General features: G+C 40.7%; 1 protein-coding gene across 8 annotated transcripts in view; it reads left to right on the forward strand.

Annotated features, from left to right (window-relative positions):
• The window catches only part of sorcs1 (sortilin-related VPS10 domain containing receptor 1), a 204,973-nt gene that overhangs the window by 122,404 nt on the left and 64,290 nt on the right, over positions 1 to 18,279 (forward strand). For all 8 annotated transcript variants that reach the window (XR_015037089.1, XR_015037055.1, XR_015037115.1 and 5 more), the window contains exon 3: positions 4,889 to 4,988. Coding sequence is in view for 5 of the 8 variants with exons in the window: in XM_085789434.1 (XP_085645560.1) it covers positions 4,889 to 4,988 (100 nt within the window). In the remaining 3 variants the exon portion in view is untranslated. The remainder of the gene's footprint in view (positions 1 to 4,888; positions 4,989 to 18,279) is intronic.

Consider the following 18,279-nt stretch of genomic DNA (forward strand, 5'->3'; position numbering starts at 1 on the left):
AAAACGCTCGTAACGCATTAATAACAAACGAAGAGGTGACGCCACTTTTGCGTTTTCTGTTCGGATCGTTTCCGTATAAACGTAGTGTTAATGCTGATTCCAGGGGCACATGTGTGACATCTACAGTATGTGTTTTTATTTGACTGCATTATGAATTTGAGATGGGATGCTCTTTTTTTATGCAAAATGCATCAATAATAGTAATGTTTTTTGACCTGTAACCTATCTTCCTTATTTATTTATTTATTTTTTAAAACTTAGTCTTCTCTGGTGATGTTGTAGAATGGAAGATTGCCAACAAACCTGACAGGCAGGAACATGATGGAAAGGGTTTGCAGTGTGGGAGGGAAGGGCATGATTTAGCCTTCTGCTGCACACCACACCACACAGGGTTTCATAAATTCATCGTGGACCACTCACCTCAGCTGCCATTTGTTCAGTATCTCAAGCAGTGCTGCTGCTGCTTTCTGTGCACTCATTTAGTGAATGACCTCATGTAAACCATCCAAGATGCATGATGCTCTCATCCTGTTAACAATCATTTATCAAACACAGAGAAGGCAAATGCTGCGTTGCAGGCAGCTGCCTCTCAGTATTTACAGCAGTAAAACAAATGGGTTTCAATATTTTAGTCACCCTAAAAACATATCTGAGATAACATTTTCATCAGACAGCCATATCAGTACAATGTGAATCATATCATAATTGTGTAATGATATCACAATTGCACACAAGTACAATTATGTGCTAATCTCTCATTACCCTTTAATCAAGACACATATTGCTTACCTTCAGCTGCTGTAGCACCAGCATGGTTTCTGATAACTGATTCTATCCTCATCCAGGAAAGGTTTGTCTGGTGGCAGTGTTTTTGTTGAACAACCCGTGATGAATCTCAACGCACCAATGTGTTACTGAAAATTGCCAGTGCACCATGATTATTTCTGCATTGTCATGGCTGTTGGTGAAACTTCAGTTGGGAAGCTCTCAGAAAACCCTTCAAACAAGTATATTAACCTCAACTTAACAGCTACAAGCAAAGAAAGAAAAATCATGTGAATGATTGCTTCATTTGAAGTCACATAAGGCATTCTGTGGTGTCTTTGCTGCATTTTCAAGATATTCATGCTTTGGGCTTCTATGAGGCCATCATGGACACCATGGACACCATGGCCATCATCTAGAATTACCAAACATATACATATGAAATCAGACTCATTCAAGTACACTACTGAAAACCTCACTCCCACATGCAAGTAGCCTACAAAGCTTTTACAAACACAGCTGTCACACCCTCACATATGCAAGAGGAAGACAGACATATAAGGGCCATACATTACAATATTATATGGTGCCACTTCAGCTTCTGCTTCTCACTTTCACATTTGTGTGAGGTTTTCCGTCTGGTATGTGAATTAGTTGGTTAGTGTGAAATAGTGACTGAGCCTCCAGATGCTGGCCAAACATTGAAGCAGTCTGATATGTTGAATCCTAACATAACCTTCTGCATTAACTCCTTTACCAACAATTGAACATAAAAACAAGATCATCTTGATTTAAAGTTCCCCTCCAATCCTCCTCTTTAACTATTTCAAAGTGTTCTCAGTGGTCTTTAAAGGGATATTTCAACATTTTGACAAATTCTCTTTTCGGCACGAAACTGGCTTCGCATTTACCTTGAAAACAACTCCATCTTGTAACATTCCATCAATATTTTATAGCGTGGTGAATGTGCAGGTCACAACTTGTCTACCAGAGCGTTTTGGAGTTGTTGGATTGTGTATTTGATTAGTTTTGAGGGAAAGCCGGAAATACCATGAGCCTCTGTTGCGTTAGCTGAGCAGCTTGCGTCTCTGCCCAGCCGATTTTGAAACAGCTTGCACTGACAATTAAAGTTAATGAACCTACTCCTAAGACTATAGGGATCATGGCAATGGGTGAATTTGCCAAAATGTTGAAATATTCCTTTAAATTGTGATTATGAAATTTTTAGCCAAAATCACAAATCCTGTGCCATATAGGGCTCTCCTATATGGCCAGTAGGTCGTTAGCAATGTGCACAGCAACCCCAGTCTGCCTGAACCTGCCCATTATGGGTCTGCCGTTGTTTTACAGAAATTTGAAGGCAGTAATACTCCGAAATGCAAATTTGGACTTACTTTTCTACTGATCCTCTAGCATCTGAAAAATGCCACATGAACATGTGAACAACATGAAAAACATGATTTTAATTGGAGGGAGATTTTAAGTATTTAACCCTGGTATTTTCACTTTTTGCAAATTAATTATAGACAAAGCCCAGCTGCACCTGGATGGTGTACTGGCATCTATCAGAGAAAAAGAGAGGTGTGACATTATGATTTTAATCATCATCCTTTTTTTGATCAAGATAAATTTGACCATTTACCAACAAAACTTCAATTAATTTGTGTTTTTAGGGTTTAATTAGATCCTTCTGAAACATAAACACAAGGCGACAAGTTAGCCAGGGCAGTCGACTCATGAACAGACTCAGAGGGAGGTAAGATGCCGGTCAGGACCCTTGACCCAGGAACAGATGGGACATCAGTGAGACAGCCTACTTAGGATTTGGGTCCAAGTTGCTGGGCAGCTCGAGAGCTTGTGGCCGAGGCTTAGATGCCAGCTGAGAGGCTGGTTGACTCTGGAGCTGAGGAGTGGCCTGGAGGCTGTACGGGACTCAGGCATGTTAAGAAGAAAGTGGTAGAGTCATTAAGGTCCTTTTAATCATGGCACACAGTCACATGTGATACATTTCTTTGTAACAACTGTTCTTTGAAAACCATCCTCCGAGTTGTCTCTTTGTACTCCCACTCAAACATGAATGAAGAAGATACAGGCGAAAATAGAAAATTCATACTCTCGTAACACTAGGAAACGTGGGAGTACAGGCAAACTGAAGCATGAGGGAGACTGTAGAGACGAGCTGAGAGGAAGGTCTGGTGCTAAAAAGGGCAGATGTGAGCGTAATTGTTCCCAGAGTCTTTTATCCACAACAGTTTTTAGTCATGAATGACCCCACCTTCAGCTCATTATGGCAAACTAGAGATGGCGGTAGTGGTTCATGAATCAGATTCATAAACGTCATTGACTGAAACCATAAGTCAGGCCACAAACATGCAGGGTGCTTGGCGTGTGTGTGTGGTGGCTGCAGAATGTCTTGGTTTTCATTTTGGCCCACATGTTAGCAACTTAGTGTGGAGACACTCTCTGTGTGATGTGCATCTTCTACCTCATAGCTACATCAGGTCGGGTGATCTAAATATTCTGTATATCTCACCTTTTTTCATGCATGACAGTTGTTGCTCCCAAAGAGAAGAATGTCTATTGCTATGCTGAGCCAAATGTCCCTCAAAGCTGTCACACACTCACTTATGCAAGAAAAATGTAAGTTTTAAAGCTATAGCTATAAACTTCTATCGCCCCCTAGAAGATTTCTGCGTTATTACGATACTGCCGACACCTCAATATGGCGTATGGCCCGGTGTAACCCGCCCCTCCCCTCTCCACCGCTACCGTTTGTCACTCTCCTCTTTGTCAACAGACCTTCTGCCCAACGGGAAGGCTTTTTCTTTTGGTCGCTTCATCGGGTTCTCCGCCATGTTGCTTCTGGCAGCGCTCTCCTCCCCCCTCCCTTCTCTTTGTCAGGTAAAACCGATGCTGCGTTCCAGGCAGGCTTTTGAACCCGTAAGTTACGGCCTTAAGTCACGACTTACGACTTTGTATCGCTCCAGGCAACCCGTAACTCGTGTTTTTCTGACCTGTTACCCGTGAAAGTGCACTATAACGGCCACTCATGACTTCCGACCCGTGAACTCGTACCAGATCGAACTGGTACGACTTCACATGTCGGAAAAACACAAGTTACGGGTTTCCAGTGCAGGAATGTCGCCAAAGACACCAAATACAAAAAGAACAATTATTGAAAAATACTGTGAGGTGTTAGAGGAGCCCAACGGCTTAATCAGCGTTGTATCAGTATTTACAGACATGTAGAAGTTACGCACTATAGCTTTAAAGTTCACCCCCTGTACAGTTAGCCTCGTAAACCAGCCACTCCCGGAAATGCAATTCATTTCATTTCTGAGGGAGAGTCTGGCCTCATCCCCGTGGTAAGCGTTTGGCCTGAAACCCTCAGAAGGCCGAGCCAATCAGTGTCACCGCTGTGATTGACACAGCACTTTGGCCAATCAGGGGCCGACTGGCGCAAAGCCCCGTCACTACACCAACTTGCTGATTGGCTGAATGGGGTTGTCTGTCAACGCTACTACTCCCGCCCACCCCAAACGCTTACAACGGGGATGAGGCCAGACTCTCCCTCAGAAATGAAATGAATTGCATTTCCGGGAGCAGCTGGTTTACGAGGCTACTGTACAGTTGCATGAAAGAGGAAATTAGCCATCGGGACCAAAACTGGTTTTCCTACTTAGCTGCAAATCTCTGTTTCTGATGTAAAGTTACTCACTGTTGGAGAGAGGCTCTAGTGGTAATTACGGGAACTGCAGTTTTTTATCATTCCTATGATGGCCACATTTTTCAGCCTTGAAGGTTCCAGCTTGGCGTCAGGACATTGTCTTCATTGTTTTCTCTCTACTCTCATAAAGACGTTTCAATGACAGGTTTGCCATATCAATTTAAACGGGGAGGATGAACTTCACTGTGATATCTGCTGATAGTGATAGCTCAGATTGCAAGATGTGTTGTTTTCGTGCATTACAAATGCAGCAGCTGAAGTCACCAGTGGCGGTGATGATGTGGCCACCGTACCCTGGGGTTCATGCTGCTGAATCAAGCATATGTGCATCAGTGCTCTATCCAAGTAATCAGTAATTCATCAAGTGTTCATCAGACCTTTCTGATTAAATTTCAGGTCCACCGACTACGGAGCCACATACCAGAAGCTGAATGACAAAGTCGGAGTTAAGACAATACTCAGTTATTTGTATGTGAGTCCTAACAACAAGAGAAAGGTAATGTTCCTCTTTTTTTTCCGTTTTACTTTGATAATTGTTGTGTGATTTGCTTTTGTTTTCTCATCATTATTTGTATGATACACAATGTTCACAGACAGACATATTGATGTTGTCTGACTCATGATTCACAGTTTGATTACTGTCTCTCCCTCTGTGGCTACAATATCAGTTGTAGTTCATTTATTAAATAATATTTGAAATACACTTAGACATTTAGCTGGCAGCACACACAATACTCTCCATTAGCTGCAGCAAAGATTCTCTTTTTCTCTCCGTCTTAAAAAAGGAGTAGACACAGGAATGGCTACACCCTGAGGTCCCTGCATTCTACCTTAATGTTTATGTCTGTGTTCACTGCACAGACTTAGCTCTCTCACTTTACATGACTCTTCTCAGAAAGGGTCATTTTCCCAGACTTAATTATTGTCCACTAATGAAGAAGAAATGCCCCGCTTTATTTAAGCATCCCAGCTGCCCACCTGATGGAGTTAGGTGGTCTGTCAGTGACCGGGACATCCCTGAGGTCAGTAAAGAGGTGTCAATCCAGCTGATTAGAAGGAGTGGGTGAATGAAGCCTGAACAGTGAGAGCTGGGATCCTTATCTTGCTATTATTAAAAATAATAATAATACATTTAATTTATAAAGCGCTTTTCAAGAACTCAAAGACACTGTACAGGAAGTAAAACGTGAAAGAAGAAAAAAGCAGTCGCTCAACTCATAGCCTCGATGTAAAAAAATATAATTTATTAAAAAAGGACCGACGTTTCGACCTCACACAGGTCCTCAGGGTGTGATGACACAAAACACTGATGAGGGATAAGTAGATACAGGTGTGTGGGACTCGAGGGGGGCGTGTCCATCCACAAACAAAGGGAGTCGAGCCAAGACAACATCAGTATAAATAGGATAATTAACCCCATCCAAGTGTCACAATGAATGCAACAACAATAATACAAAAAATGTATATTACATTAGAAATCTAATGGACACCCACATAATCTGGTGCCATTGAAAAAACAAAAAAATGCAAAAAATACAACCACAACACATAATACATAGAAAAAAATTACAAAGATGTCTATGTAGGCTATGTGAAATACGAGACCCAATCTATAAATAGAAGAAATAAATAACAATTAGTAGGAATGGGTGTCTGCTATAAACGATATAGAAACTGTGGATAAATATGAGAAAACAAACTCCAGAGGGTAAACAAAGTGTCTAGCAGAACCAAAACCTGGATTTTCACACCAGAGTATCAAATAGGACCAAAAAAACGACAACGGACATGTATTGTCAAGTACAGTCAAAAGTTGCACAGTCAGGAAGAGAGAGGGTCAAAAAACCTTAATTAAACATATTTATCAAAACGGCAGTGCCACTTGCACCGAGAACAGACGATTGCAGGTGACTGCCGAATACACTTAATAGCCTAATGTATGTCTTCATTAAAAATAAACTAATACAATACAGGTGATAAGGCTGGAGGGGTGATGACAAAACCCTCGAACTCCAAGCAGAATAGGAAAACTTTAAGCTATTTATAAAAAATGTTTCAAATCAAAATCGACATTTAAACCATTTGGTTTGGTTCTTCAATGAAAAAATCCAAAAAGACTCCCTTTTTAAGAGGAGGGTATCAAAGTCACAGGAAGTAAAACGTAATACAAGACACACAGAAAAGCTTTAAAACATCAAAAACATTAAAACAATTAAGAATTAAACAGGCAACATTAAACATTAAAAGCAAGCTTGAAAAGGTGGGTTTGACAAGGGTGTTGAAGGTGGACAGGTCAGAGCAGTTGCGGATGGGTTCCAGAGGGAGGGGGGCAGCGACGCTGAAGGCTCTGTCGCCCCAGGTGCAGTGCTTGGTCGTGGGGAGGAAGTGACAGGAGGTTGGCATCAGAAGATCGGAGGCAGCGGTTGGGAGAGGAGGGGTCAAGCAGGTCAGAGAGGTCGGAGGAAACCGGGTTATGAAGTGCTTTAAAGAATTTTAAACTGTATACGGTAGGGAACAGGAAGCCAGTGAAGGTTTTGGAGAACAGAGGTGATGTGGTCATGGGGGGCGAGTGTGAGTGAGCAGACGGGCGGCGGAGTTCTGGACATATTGGAGTTTATTGAGGGTTTTGGATGAGAGGTCATACACGATGATGTTGCAGTAGTGGAGTCTGGTGGTGATGAATGCGTGGATAAGGGTTTCAGCAGCAGAGAAGGAAAGGGAGGGACGAATGGAGAGAGTGAAGTCGTCAGCAGATTTGTGAGGGATTTCTGTTCTGTTTTGTTGTTTGTTTCAGAAAGTTATGATGCATCCATGATTTAATGTGGTTGAGGCAGGAGGTGAGAGTGGCGTGGGTGGTAGAAGTGATGGAATTGGTGGATGTATAGAGCTGGATGTCATCGGCATATGGAACTGGAGACCATGATTATGGATGATGTTACAGAGAGGAAGCAAGTACAGGATAATTATTGGATGATTAAGATTCTGTTTCAATTGATATGTGATATATTGCAGTATTAGTTTCTAAATTATCATCATATGGTTGCTGTGGTTGTAGTTGCAGGTTAGGAAATCAAGTTTGAGGAATTATCAGATTCAAAGACTGGATTGTACTAAGTTGGCAGTCCTGACATTTTTTAATGGCTCTGAGCCAGTGGCAGCCCAGGCTGCAGGTATCAGGTTTTTCAGGTCGTCCACCCATCCCATTCTTATGAATGCAGTATCTCTCTCAGTAATGCCTTTAGAGAATGCTAATTATCTTTGTCTCTCACATATCCTCACCTTCTCTCTGGGTTTTATTCCTCTCTCAGGCTCATTTTGTCCTCATGTTGTCAAAGCAAGAAATTTATAATGATATAATAGTAGGAACAAGTCAAAGTCTGTAGTTAAACTGGAGGGACTGATGAGAGCTAAGGGAAGAATGAATGTGGCAATATAGAGAGAAGTGCTTGAAGAAAACCTGCTCATGTACATGACCTTAGATGGGTGATGATTTTATACATCAGCACACCAATGCCCTGAAGGAATAAGCCAAGACAACATTAGATTGGCTTCTGGACAAGTCTCTGACTGTTCTCCAGTGGCCCAGCCAAACCTCAGACTTGAACCCCATAAAACATCTGTGGAGACACCTAAAGATGGCAGCTCACAGATGCTTCCCATCCAGTCTCAATCTGCCAAAAAGAAATGTAGTGATAAACTACCTAGTCCAGTTGAGCAAAGCCAATTGAGACTTAAAGGGATAGTTCAACATTTTGGCAAATTGGCCCATTGCCATAATCGCTATAGTCATAGCAGTAGGTTCGTTACCTTTAATTGTCGGTGTAAGCTATTTTTAGAACGGAGGAGCGGAGCGGCAGGCTGCTCAGGGCTACGCTATGGAGGCTAAGGGAATTTCTTGGTTTTCCTCATCAGACTCATCAAATACACAATCCAACAACTCCAAAAGGCTGTCGTGGACAAGTTGTGAGCTGCACATTCACCACGCTATGAGATAATAATGGAACGTTACGAGACGGAGCTGTTTTAGAGGTAAATTCATGCAAAACCGCTGATGCGTGTTGCGTTCAGGGACAGTTTTTCAGCAAGCAGACTCTGTATTTACCCTGTATTTACCTCGAAAACGGCTCAGTTTCGTAACGTTCCATTATTATCTCATAGCGTGGTGGTTGTGCAGGTCACAACTTGTCCATGAAAGCGTTTTGGAGTTTTGGGATTTTGTATTTGATGAGTTTGATGAGGGAAACCAAGAAATTCCTTTAGCCTCCATAGCGTAGCTCTGAGCAGTTCGCCGCTCCGCTCCTCCGTTCTAAAAATAGCTTACACCGACAAATAAAGGTAACGAACCTACTGCTATGACTATAGCGATTATGGCAATGGGCCAATTTGCCAAAATGTTGAACTATCCCTTTAACCAAGAAAATGTGAAGATGTAATTGCTGCCAGAGGGGCCTCCATTAAGCACTGCAATAAGCTCTGACTACTTTTCTACTTTTTTTTTTTAATGATTTGTCGAAGATAAAAAAAAAAGCAAAAAAAACAAAAACAAAACAACAACATACATTTGCTTACTAGCCATATAGAATATTGAATGCAGAGTGATGGGCAACAACCTTGACCTTATTTTGAAACAAAATCATCATAAAGTTAAGAGGTAGGAAGTCCATTCCTCAAGGTAATTGAACAGTGGCGGCTGGTCAATAGAGGGCGCTAGGGTGCTGTCCCTCCACTCACCAGTAGCTACCTTGAATAAGACTTTAAAAAATAAAATTGTGATGATGTAGCCTATGAAATGTATATATTTTTTAGATGAGTGAGATAGAAGTAAGTTAAATGTATTACCTGCAATAAAAATATAGATTAAACATGTTTGTTTATGTTTGTGTCGCCGCGGTGGCCCACATCTTACAAAGTTATTTTTCAGCCAAGAGACACAATAAGTAGGTTTGCCAACTTTCCCTTAAATTACGGAATTGTCCCGTATTTGGAAACAAAAAGCACGGGTGGGCGTCGGTGGGCGTCCGCCACCCAACGGAAAACCATTGCCAGAGATACTGGGGGTATAGCCGCACTCTTTCGCGTCTATTTCCAGAACGGAAAAATGTGAGCGACGTAATTCTTTTTTAAAATGAAAGCAGGACACTTCAGCCTTTACATCGATCCCATCCTGTGTTTGTAGCCAAGCAGTCACTGGTGTCCCGTGTGCCGTCACATGACGGGCTAAAATCCAATGGGAAAGCTCTGAGCAGTCACATGATCGGCCAAAGATCGTTTATTTACATCAAGATGGTTACTCTTTTGCCATGTATGATCATAATATAATAATAATAATAATATCAGGAAATCTCCAATAAATAATGCATAAATTACCATTTATGCAGCTTATGCAAGTTGAGACCACTAAATGGGCCTGAGATCAAGGAGAACCTGTGTTTACTACAAAAACACACACAAAATTGTCTGTGAACCTCATGTGAATGTCAGGGTTGTACTGTGGCACTCTGCCTCACTATAAACACACACTGTTTTCATGCCAGACATACCAGGCGACTGGGCCATTTTTGCAAATAATGTAAATATGTCATAGTTAGAGCCTTGATTATTTCCCCACTAATCCCCCAAGACCTAAAAGAACAGCTATAACATTTAAAAACAACTAGTATACATTTTTCTACATTCATATGACACCACCACAGCATGCATATTCTTAAAGCTCAGGCTGTTTTGAAAAAGTAAAATACTTGTACCTCACAGGGTTGAGGATTTATAAGAATTCATATACAAAGAGACCAGGCGAGAGGAAAATCATACAAAATTATGTAGGCCCTATAAACTGTGTTTCATCGCCCTGGCGCTGGGATTGGAACGCATCGTGAAAGGCAGATAGCCTCAATTTTCCCTCGTGACAAGTTAAGCAATTTATTAAACCATCACAATTACTCCAAAGCTGTTTAAGTAAGGTGAAATTGTAGCATAGTTAAGCTACAAATCCTGCATAGTTCCTCTTTAAAACACAGTAAATGTGCAAACAATTAAACTGTGCATCATGCACACTTACTACAACTTCAAGAGAAGGAAATTGAAACCTGCAATATTAGCTGAGACAAACAAAAACGATACCTCAAACAATCAAGCTCAACCTCAGCTCTCATCAGGTGGTTTGTTGAGACATATTTCACCTGACGAAGGTGTCTAGCATACTAGTGCTGCTATAATTAAATCCAACTATATACAGACAAAAAGATTTTGGAGGCAAACACACTAACTTTTTCACACTCAAACACACACCAAATCTATTCTTCCCTCCCACACACAGTTAATTCCACACACGCATTCTTGCGAGGGAGGGTAGCAGAGATTGCAGGCTCATCATTCTTGCTGTCTCCCCTGGCATGGGGCCATGTGACCGCCACTGGTGGCAGACAAAAGCCCCTCTCTTCACACAGTAGCGTAAGTAAATCAGCCCTCTGTGGCTGCAGGGGAGCGAGGGAGAAAAGTACTGGAGGACAGAAGAGAGGGAGGGAGAAAAAACAGCACAGAGCAAATGAGAGTAAGTGGGTAGTTGCTACAAGAGGGGGGAAAGAGACAGCAAATAAACTGACAGAGAGCAAGTGAGCATGGAAGAATGGAGGGGGGAGAAAATAAAAAAAAGAATGCCAGAGCAAAAAAAAAAAAAAGTCACCCATGGAGAAAATAGACTGACAACACAGCAATTACATCCATTTTCATATTGTGGCTCCACACTGAGCCTCTACATGAGCGAGCACATCTCAAGTACACATTAGGGGAAATGATTTTAGGTTTTAGCCTGAGATTTTGTGCAAGGCCACATCATTACAGTAAATGGCTCGGGATGGTGAGTGCTATCGAGAAAAAAAAAAAAAAAAAAAAGCTTATTGCCTCTAACGGTTTGAAAACAAGGTGGAGTGACAGATGGATGTAGTCTCTGCTGCCTTACTCTCAGTCTCTGGCTTGTATTTAAAGAATACATAACTTTTTTTCCTCATGAATATATTGACTAAAACAACAATCGGGACTCGTGTTTTGTCTTTATGTGTGTGTGTGCGTTTCATAGTTTGTGTTTGCATGCATAGCGTTCAAAAGTAATCACGGCCTTGTGTGGCTTAGGCGGCATCAACAGGCAGGTGGGTGGAATATGAATTCACCTCAGATGAGACCTCTCCCACTGTTGACTTTCAAAGACTTTTTGTTCATTGTCTCACTTTTTAGATACAAGTTCAGACATAAAAGTGAACTTTAATGTTTCATATCTTCAAACTCTTCTCAAAATGGCAATGACAAAAAATGTCAAGCATAAAGACAAACGGAATTCATAAACTATCAGAAAAAAAAGGAGTGTCCAAAGACTTAAGAGCATGATGCAAAACCCTAAAGGAATTTCATACATAAATACTCAACATTTCATAATAGTGATGCCTCTGCAGCAACAGGGAGTGTCACCGTACAGGAAGCAGAGTGAGAACGCCCTGATGGTAGAATCAGTAACAAAGGATCTTTTGTCTTACTTCTTTCTTTTAAAATTGCACTTTTGAGCGGTTTAAAATATTCACCTCCATTCACATTGCACATTATATCGTGTTTAGGATTAATGAATATATTTTAAATTTGCAAAAGCCCCTTCTGTGTTTATTAGAAATCTAAAAGGGGACAAAGGTCATGGACATGGAGGAAATGTTTGGACCAAGATCCAGACATACTGTACTTAAAACCCTCCACATGACTTAAAACATCATGGGACAACAGATGCCTTTTAAGGTTTAATGCTTTTAATGTGATGCTGTTGTAGCACGAAATTAGGCTTTTTCTTTTGCAATAAGTTACATACAAATCCAATATAGTGTACTCTATTTGTGTGTTTGAATCCAGCCCACAAATGGCTGCCACTTAAACTCAAATCTACTGTACAGAAAAGTACTGGCCTGCTGAATATTTATAAAAGAAAAAAAACAGCGCACAACAATTTATGACTTTAAAGTGCAGAAGTTGCAAATGAGGATATAAAGATTGTCTTTTAATGCAGCGCTGCAAGCGTCCTTTGCTGCTTTGCTGAGAGGGAGAATTTTAAAAGTTATAGAGTTCATAATCAATTTATTAAGCCCTAGGTTCTGTTTTGTGACAGGCTGTTATATAGTAATAAGGAGAAAATCATTCACACATCTCAGGCTTCACACTAACATTTCCCAGCTTGGTCTTTAATAATCACTGTGTTTTAAAACACTCTTCTGCATGACTGCACTGATCACAGAGGTATAGCTGAAGCTGAAGACTCACTCTCAATTAAGATTTGATTATTTGGGGACAGCTATGAAATGAACATATGTACTGCAGTTTTAATATCAGAAAAAAGAGGGGATATTCCATCTCAGACTGAAGACAGTATCAATGGAGAATAAAGAATCAGGGGAAGGCAGGGGACTCGTTTTTGTAACTTTACAGCATAAAACATGATAGATGTGTCCTGATTTCAGCAGAATTTACCTGGAGTGACATAACACCTGGTGTAAGAAAGGTTTACTGGTATGAACATGTCTTCTAACTGCACATTGCTCAGGGGTAAAGGAGGGAAAAGGGAGGTGAAGTGTGCCTTTGTCCACTGGCTCTTAGAGGACACAATGCGAGCCAAATGAATCTGTGCGAATCAGCCATGCTTTGCTGGCTGGAACGCCATGCACACAGTGGTGGTAACACAGTCTAACGGATGATGGTTTGAATCAGAATGGTAGGGTGGGGGGTGTGTGTGGTGATGCTGGGAGCGGACGCAACATCTGTCAGCCCTAAGGCACAATCTGCAAATGGCTGTGATGAGCGGGGAGGCAAGCGCCCCGGAGCCCACGAGAAGACAACAGCGACAGAGGAGGAGAGACGGGCTGAGAGACACGAACACAGGCAGACGGAGAAATGGAGGGGGAGATGGAGACAGGTTGATAGAGTGTGAGACAAAGGGACAGAAGAGGGAGTTGTAAAGAAGATGGGATGGGTAAATCTAGGTGAGCTGGGGGGATTCCATCAGTTTTCTTTCATGTGCTTTTACGGGACACTGCTACCCACTTTGCCCACCAAGTGAAGCTCTACAATTCAGTGCCTCACACTGCACAGAGGACACAATCTCCAGAAACAGTGGCTCATGCTAACATGAAGTCTTCTAAATAAAAGCACCCACTAATTGGCATATGTTGTTGTGTTATTTATTAATCATCACCATGAAGAATTCATCATTTCAGTAGCTGAAGACAGAACAAGATGTCTGAACTGTGAATGCTCTCCTAGTTAATTATCTAAACTTATCTTGTTTGTCTTGTCTCTGTTCATTCATATGTAATGACTCTGTGTTTCCACACACAGCTTGTATGCCTTCCAACTTATGTACCACCATAAGGTGCTGCTAACTCACTTGCTGAGATGGAAAACGCAATTATACTGAAAGGCAGAAACTGACATGTTAGCGTTTGTCAGGTCTGTCTGAGCTCAAATGCCAGGCAGCATTCAATTAGTCCACGCTTTAAATGTCTCACATCAAGAGGCAGGAGTTTTGTTCAATTAGATGGATCAAACAGTTGAAAGCACCTGGTCAATGCAGTGGATGTGTCTGAGAGAGAAGTAAGAAGTAGAGGAGAAGTCATATTTATGAATATGCGCGCCACATGCCTCAATGGAGTTTAGCTGGTGTTCATTATGAATATTCATGGGGAAAAGGAGCGGGAGTGATTTGATTTTCTATGTGCTGTCAACGCAGACAGTTTGTTAAGCTAACATGGTTCCACATGAATACACAGAGGCCCATTGTGTACTTGATGGGTACAGTTAACTCATTAGTAATCCTGCCAGTCTCTCCTTATGTCTGTTAGCATTAGCTGTGTAATTGTTCAAGCCCTTTTATTTCGCGGCAGCTGACAGTGAACGACAGCGACGCGGCTAATGTTGTTTCTAGGTGTCTTCAGTGGCGTAAGCTAACAGACAAGTCATGCAAGCACAGGCACAAGATGCAAGTCAGAGGTCAAGAGCCAATTAAGAGATTAAAGTAAAATGATTTAGTTTGGTTTCAGGAGGGCATCTGGTGTTAGAATTAAACCTTTAAATCTGTTGACCACATATTCATACTCTTTCCTCACTCTTTCTTTTAATTTTCCTTTAGAGGACTCTGAAACTTAATTTGACTTGACCTTTTGCATTGATTGGACTGAGGTTGGCCACTTTATAGAAACACACCTTTGTATGGAATTTTCCATATTTTACACCCCAAGCAAATCATTTCCCTGTAGACCTCATAATACACTCTCATACATTCTCAATACAGAGCAACGTTGAATTGAGTCAAAGCAAACCCTCAGACCATACCACAATGACATAAATGCAGCTAATGTGAGGAATACTCAAAGGTCATTGTGGGCCAATCAGGTAATACAGTAATACGTTCATCAGGTGTTGCCATGGTCACCAAAGCAGAACCTGTGCTAAAGGTAGGCCTACTTAATTGTCAATATTTTACCCCCCCCCCCCCCCCATTGACATTATAGAACCACCATCTTCTATCTATCTGAACAATAATGATATTATTAATAATAATAATAATACTGGTAATAGATTTTATTTCTAGGCACCTTTCAAGGTTCTCAAAGGTTGAATATGGAGAATGAGCCGAATACCATCATGTATTGATCAAGATAGGAATTGCAACAACAGAAAAATAATTCCAGCAGTCGGTTGCCAGAACGTTGCTAAGTATAACACACAAAAAGGCAAACAAGAATAGAAACAATAAAAATACAAATAAATAAAATACAATGAAAGCAGAATGTGATGATAATGAGGGGTAAGCCAGTCTGAATAAGACAGTCCCACTTGTTCCATCTGTGGTGCAAAGAGAAAAGAATTGTCATTCACACAGCAGTCAAACATGAATGTACTGTACACATGGAGGATATAGTGTCTGTACAGAACATTGTTAAAAGGAGGATTAAACCAAAAGAGAATCTTTTTGATTAAACATCCAACTTCCTTACAAACCCTGTGGATAATTTCAGCCATGACATGAACTGTGATTCTTTTCAGAACATACAGAGAAACCACAATGGATCTGTCTTTCTCTTCTTATTTTTAGTTATTTGACACACTCCTCAGAACCTTCTGATTGCCTCAGTTATACGGCTCAGTAAAGTTTAAGGACAATTTATATATATATTTTTCACTACCACAGACAAATCACATTCATACTCATAATGGCAGCCTAGCAAATGGCATAGCCTTTTGTTGTCAAATGTGGGTGCTAAAAAAAGAAAATAAAATCTAAACCATCAAACCTTTAACCTGAAGCTAACACTTGCTTTACTACAGCCTGCTGATTGGAAGTATAGTTGCTTCAAAGAGCATTTACACATAATAACCCAGAGAATCTTACACACAGAGAGTGAATAAATAAACGTTCTTTAGATGACACCTTTGCACTTGAGTCAGAGAGGATTTTGAACATTTAGGATATTGCCTACAAAAAGACTGGTCAAAGGACTGTTGCTTGGTGAAGAAGTGAAATACATTCTACTGTGCCTCATCTCCAGTTCTCAGGCGAACGATAGCTCAAAAGCTGTAAAAAATAAATAAATAAATAAATAAATGTGCTTCTCAAACCTCCTAAAATAGTGAGCTAGACTTGACCCGTCATTATCCTTGCTTAGCTGCACTCTGTCATGTAGAATTGATTTCAGTTACAAAATAATGGCTGGCTCCTGAGTGCCTGCTGCCTCTGTCAATCTGTCTTACTTCAAAACTGTGACATAAGGTAGATTTTGGTTTGGTTCTGTGTTTTTATTTTTTTGTGTCACAGAAATAAAAAAGAAACAGGAACTATGTAACAATGTATTTAATCATTCTCCACCGAGTTGCTGTTACAGTAAAGCCAGAAAACTGACTACAGAATAACTCACAAGCTCTTTTCTTTGTTCCCTTTTTCCCCTCCAACATGAACACGCTTGATGTCTGACAGTAATAAAAGAAAAAAGATATCCATTACAGGGAATAGCAGAAAATTAGGCATAGATTTATAGAGAGGAATCACAGTCCAATTACTGGTTGACGGGGTGAAATGGAAAATATGAAGCTAATTTCATTAATATTCTATCTCTGAGTATTTACTGTGCTGCAGCAGCCAAATTAACTCAAGAATTCCTTACACATATCTTAAATGTCCTCCAGTCGGCATATATATGCTTCATTAACCTTTGTGATTTTCAACCTTTTTGACCTAATAATTGACAATCTCTCATACACGTACATGCACACATACACAGTCTACTGCTCCACTCACTGTGTGGAATAATGGATTCTTAACCTAGCCACTTGTCTGGTGGGGATATATGGCAACATAAGGTACAAAGCATAGTTACCAGACTGTTCAAGTAGGGGAGAGTGGGGTAAAGTGAGATTTTTTACATTTGCTCCCCTCTAAGCGAGCTAGAATGATTTATCAGTAAAATTTACACATTTCCCATTAATTCAGGATGTTTCCTAACAATGGAAATTATCAGAATGTATTTAGAACGAAGGACAGTGAATTGTTTTAAAAAAAAGTGGTCTTGTGTCTCACTTTACCCCAGCTCAGGGGTAAACTGAGACAAACTAAATCAATGGGGTAAACTGATCCACTTACTTTTTCCACTCTGAAACTACCATAACAACACATGTTGTTGTAACAGTTAGAATCCTGACAGCTAGCTTGACAACCACACTTCCCAAAACTAATGTCAGACTAGTATCAGAATCATGGGGATTGGTCAATTAAGCACTTTTTTTTCTCAACACAGAGTAACTCAAGAACCAAATCAAATACAACACAAAATGTTTTAATTAACATTCAAATGACAGATAGAACCAGTTAGATTAAAACACAGTCTGGGGGTCAGATTGTAGGACCCGACGATTGTGACCATTTCGATCAAAAGTCCTCTTGTGTGTGGGGGGAGCCAACAAGGTGGAATGTGACGAACTGACTGAGAGCACATATCATAACAAAGCAGTGTGGCTACAGATCATGTTTGATCACGTGAGATTTCTGGCTTGGGGGATGACATTCTAGTGTAAAATCTTTGTGTGTGGTGTGCTCACAGTCTCACTCATGGATTTATTATAATACATCCATGGTCTCACTTTACCCCGCAGCATTTGTCTCACTTTACCCCAACACCCCCATTTTAGAATAAACGAGCTCTCTTAGAAATTCAGGCTAATTTTCAGCCAGCATCATCACATGGTTTTATGTGTTGGTAGTTTATCATCATGTATCATATAAGTTTTTCTACCTGAATCAATTTGCTTTGGCACAACAGTTGATTAAGTTGACAGCAAGAATCACCAAAGACACCAAAAATGTGTTCTGTTTTCTAGATACAGGGGGTGTCTCACATTACCCCACTCTCCCCTATTTTAAAGAACAGCATTTTCCTACTTAATTAATACATTTATTAATATATTTTGTCATTTATTTGTTTTCGCATTGTTCCTCCAAGTCCTCACTCCTCACTGTACGTATGTCTGCTATTTGATGCTGGGCAGGGAGCTGCAGGTGCTGCAAACTCTGTGTTCTCCAGAAGTAGTTTGTTGTTTTCTCTTCCAGCTGTACCAGTTCCAGGAACTGAGAAAAATCATAATTTGTATTTGTAGGTTGTAGTTAAAACAGTGTTTGAGTATTTTTCACTTTCTGTAACCGATTGGTGCGTCTGCCCATAATGACGGCTGTTACCTGCGCAGACAATTGAGTCTCTAGTGTGAGAGAGCAGAAA

This window comes from Trachurus japonicus, chromosome 1, assembly GCF_045865225.1.
Source record: "Trachurus japonicus isolate A0001 chromosome 1, Traja_1.0".
Classification (NCBI taxonomy): Eukaryota; Metazoa; Chordata; class Actinopteri; order Carangiformes; family Carangidae; genus Trachurus; species Trachurus japonicus.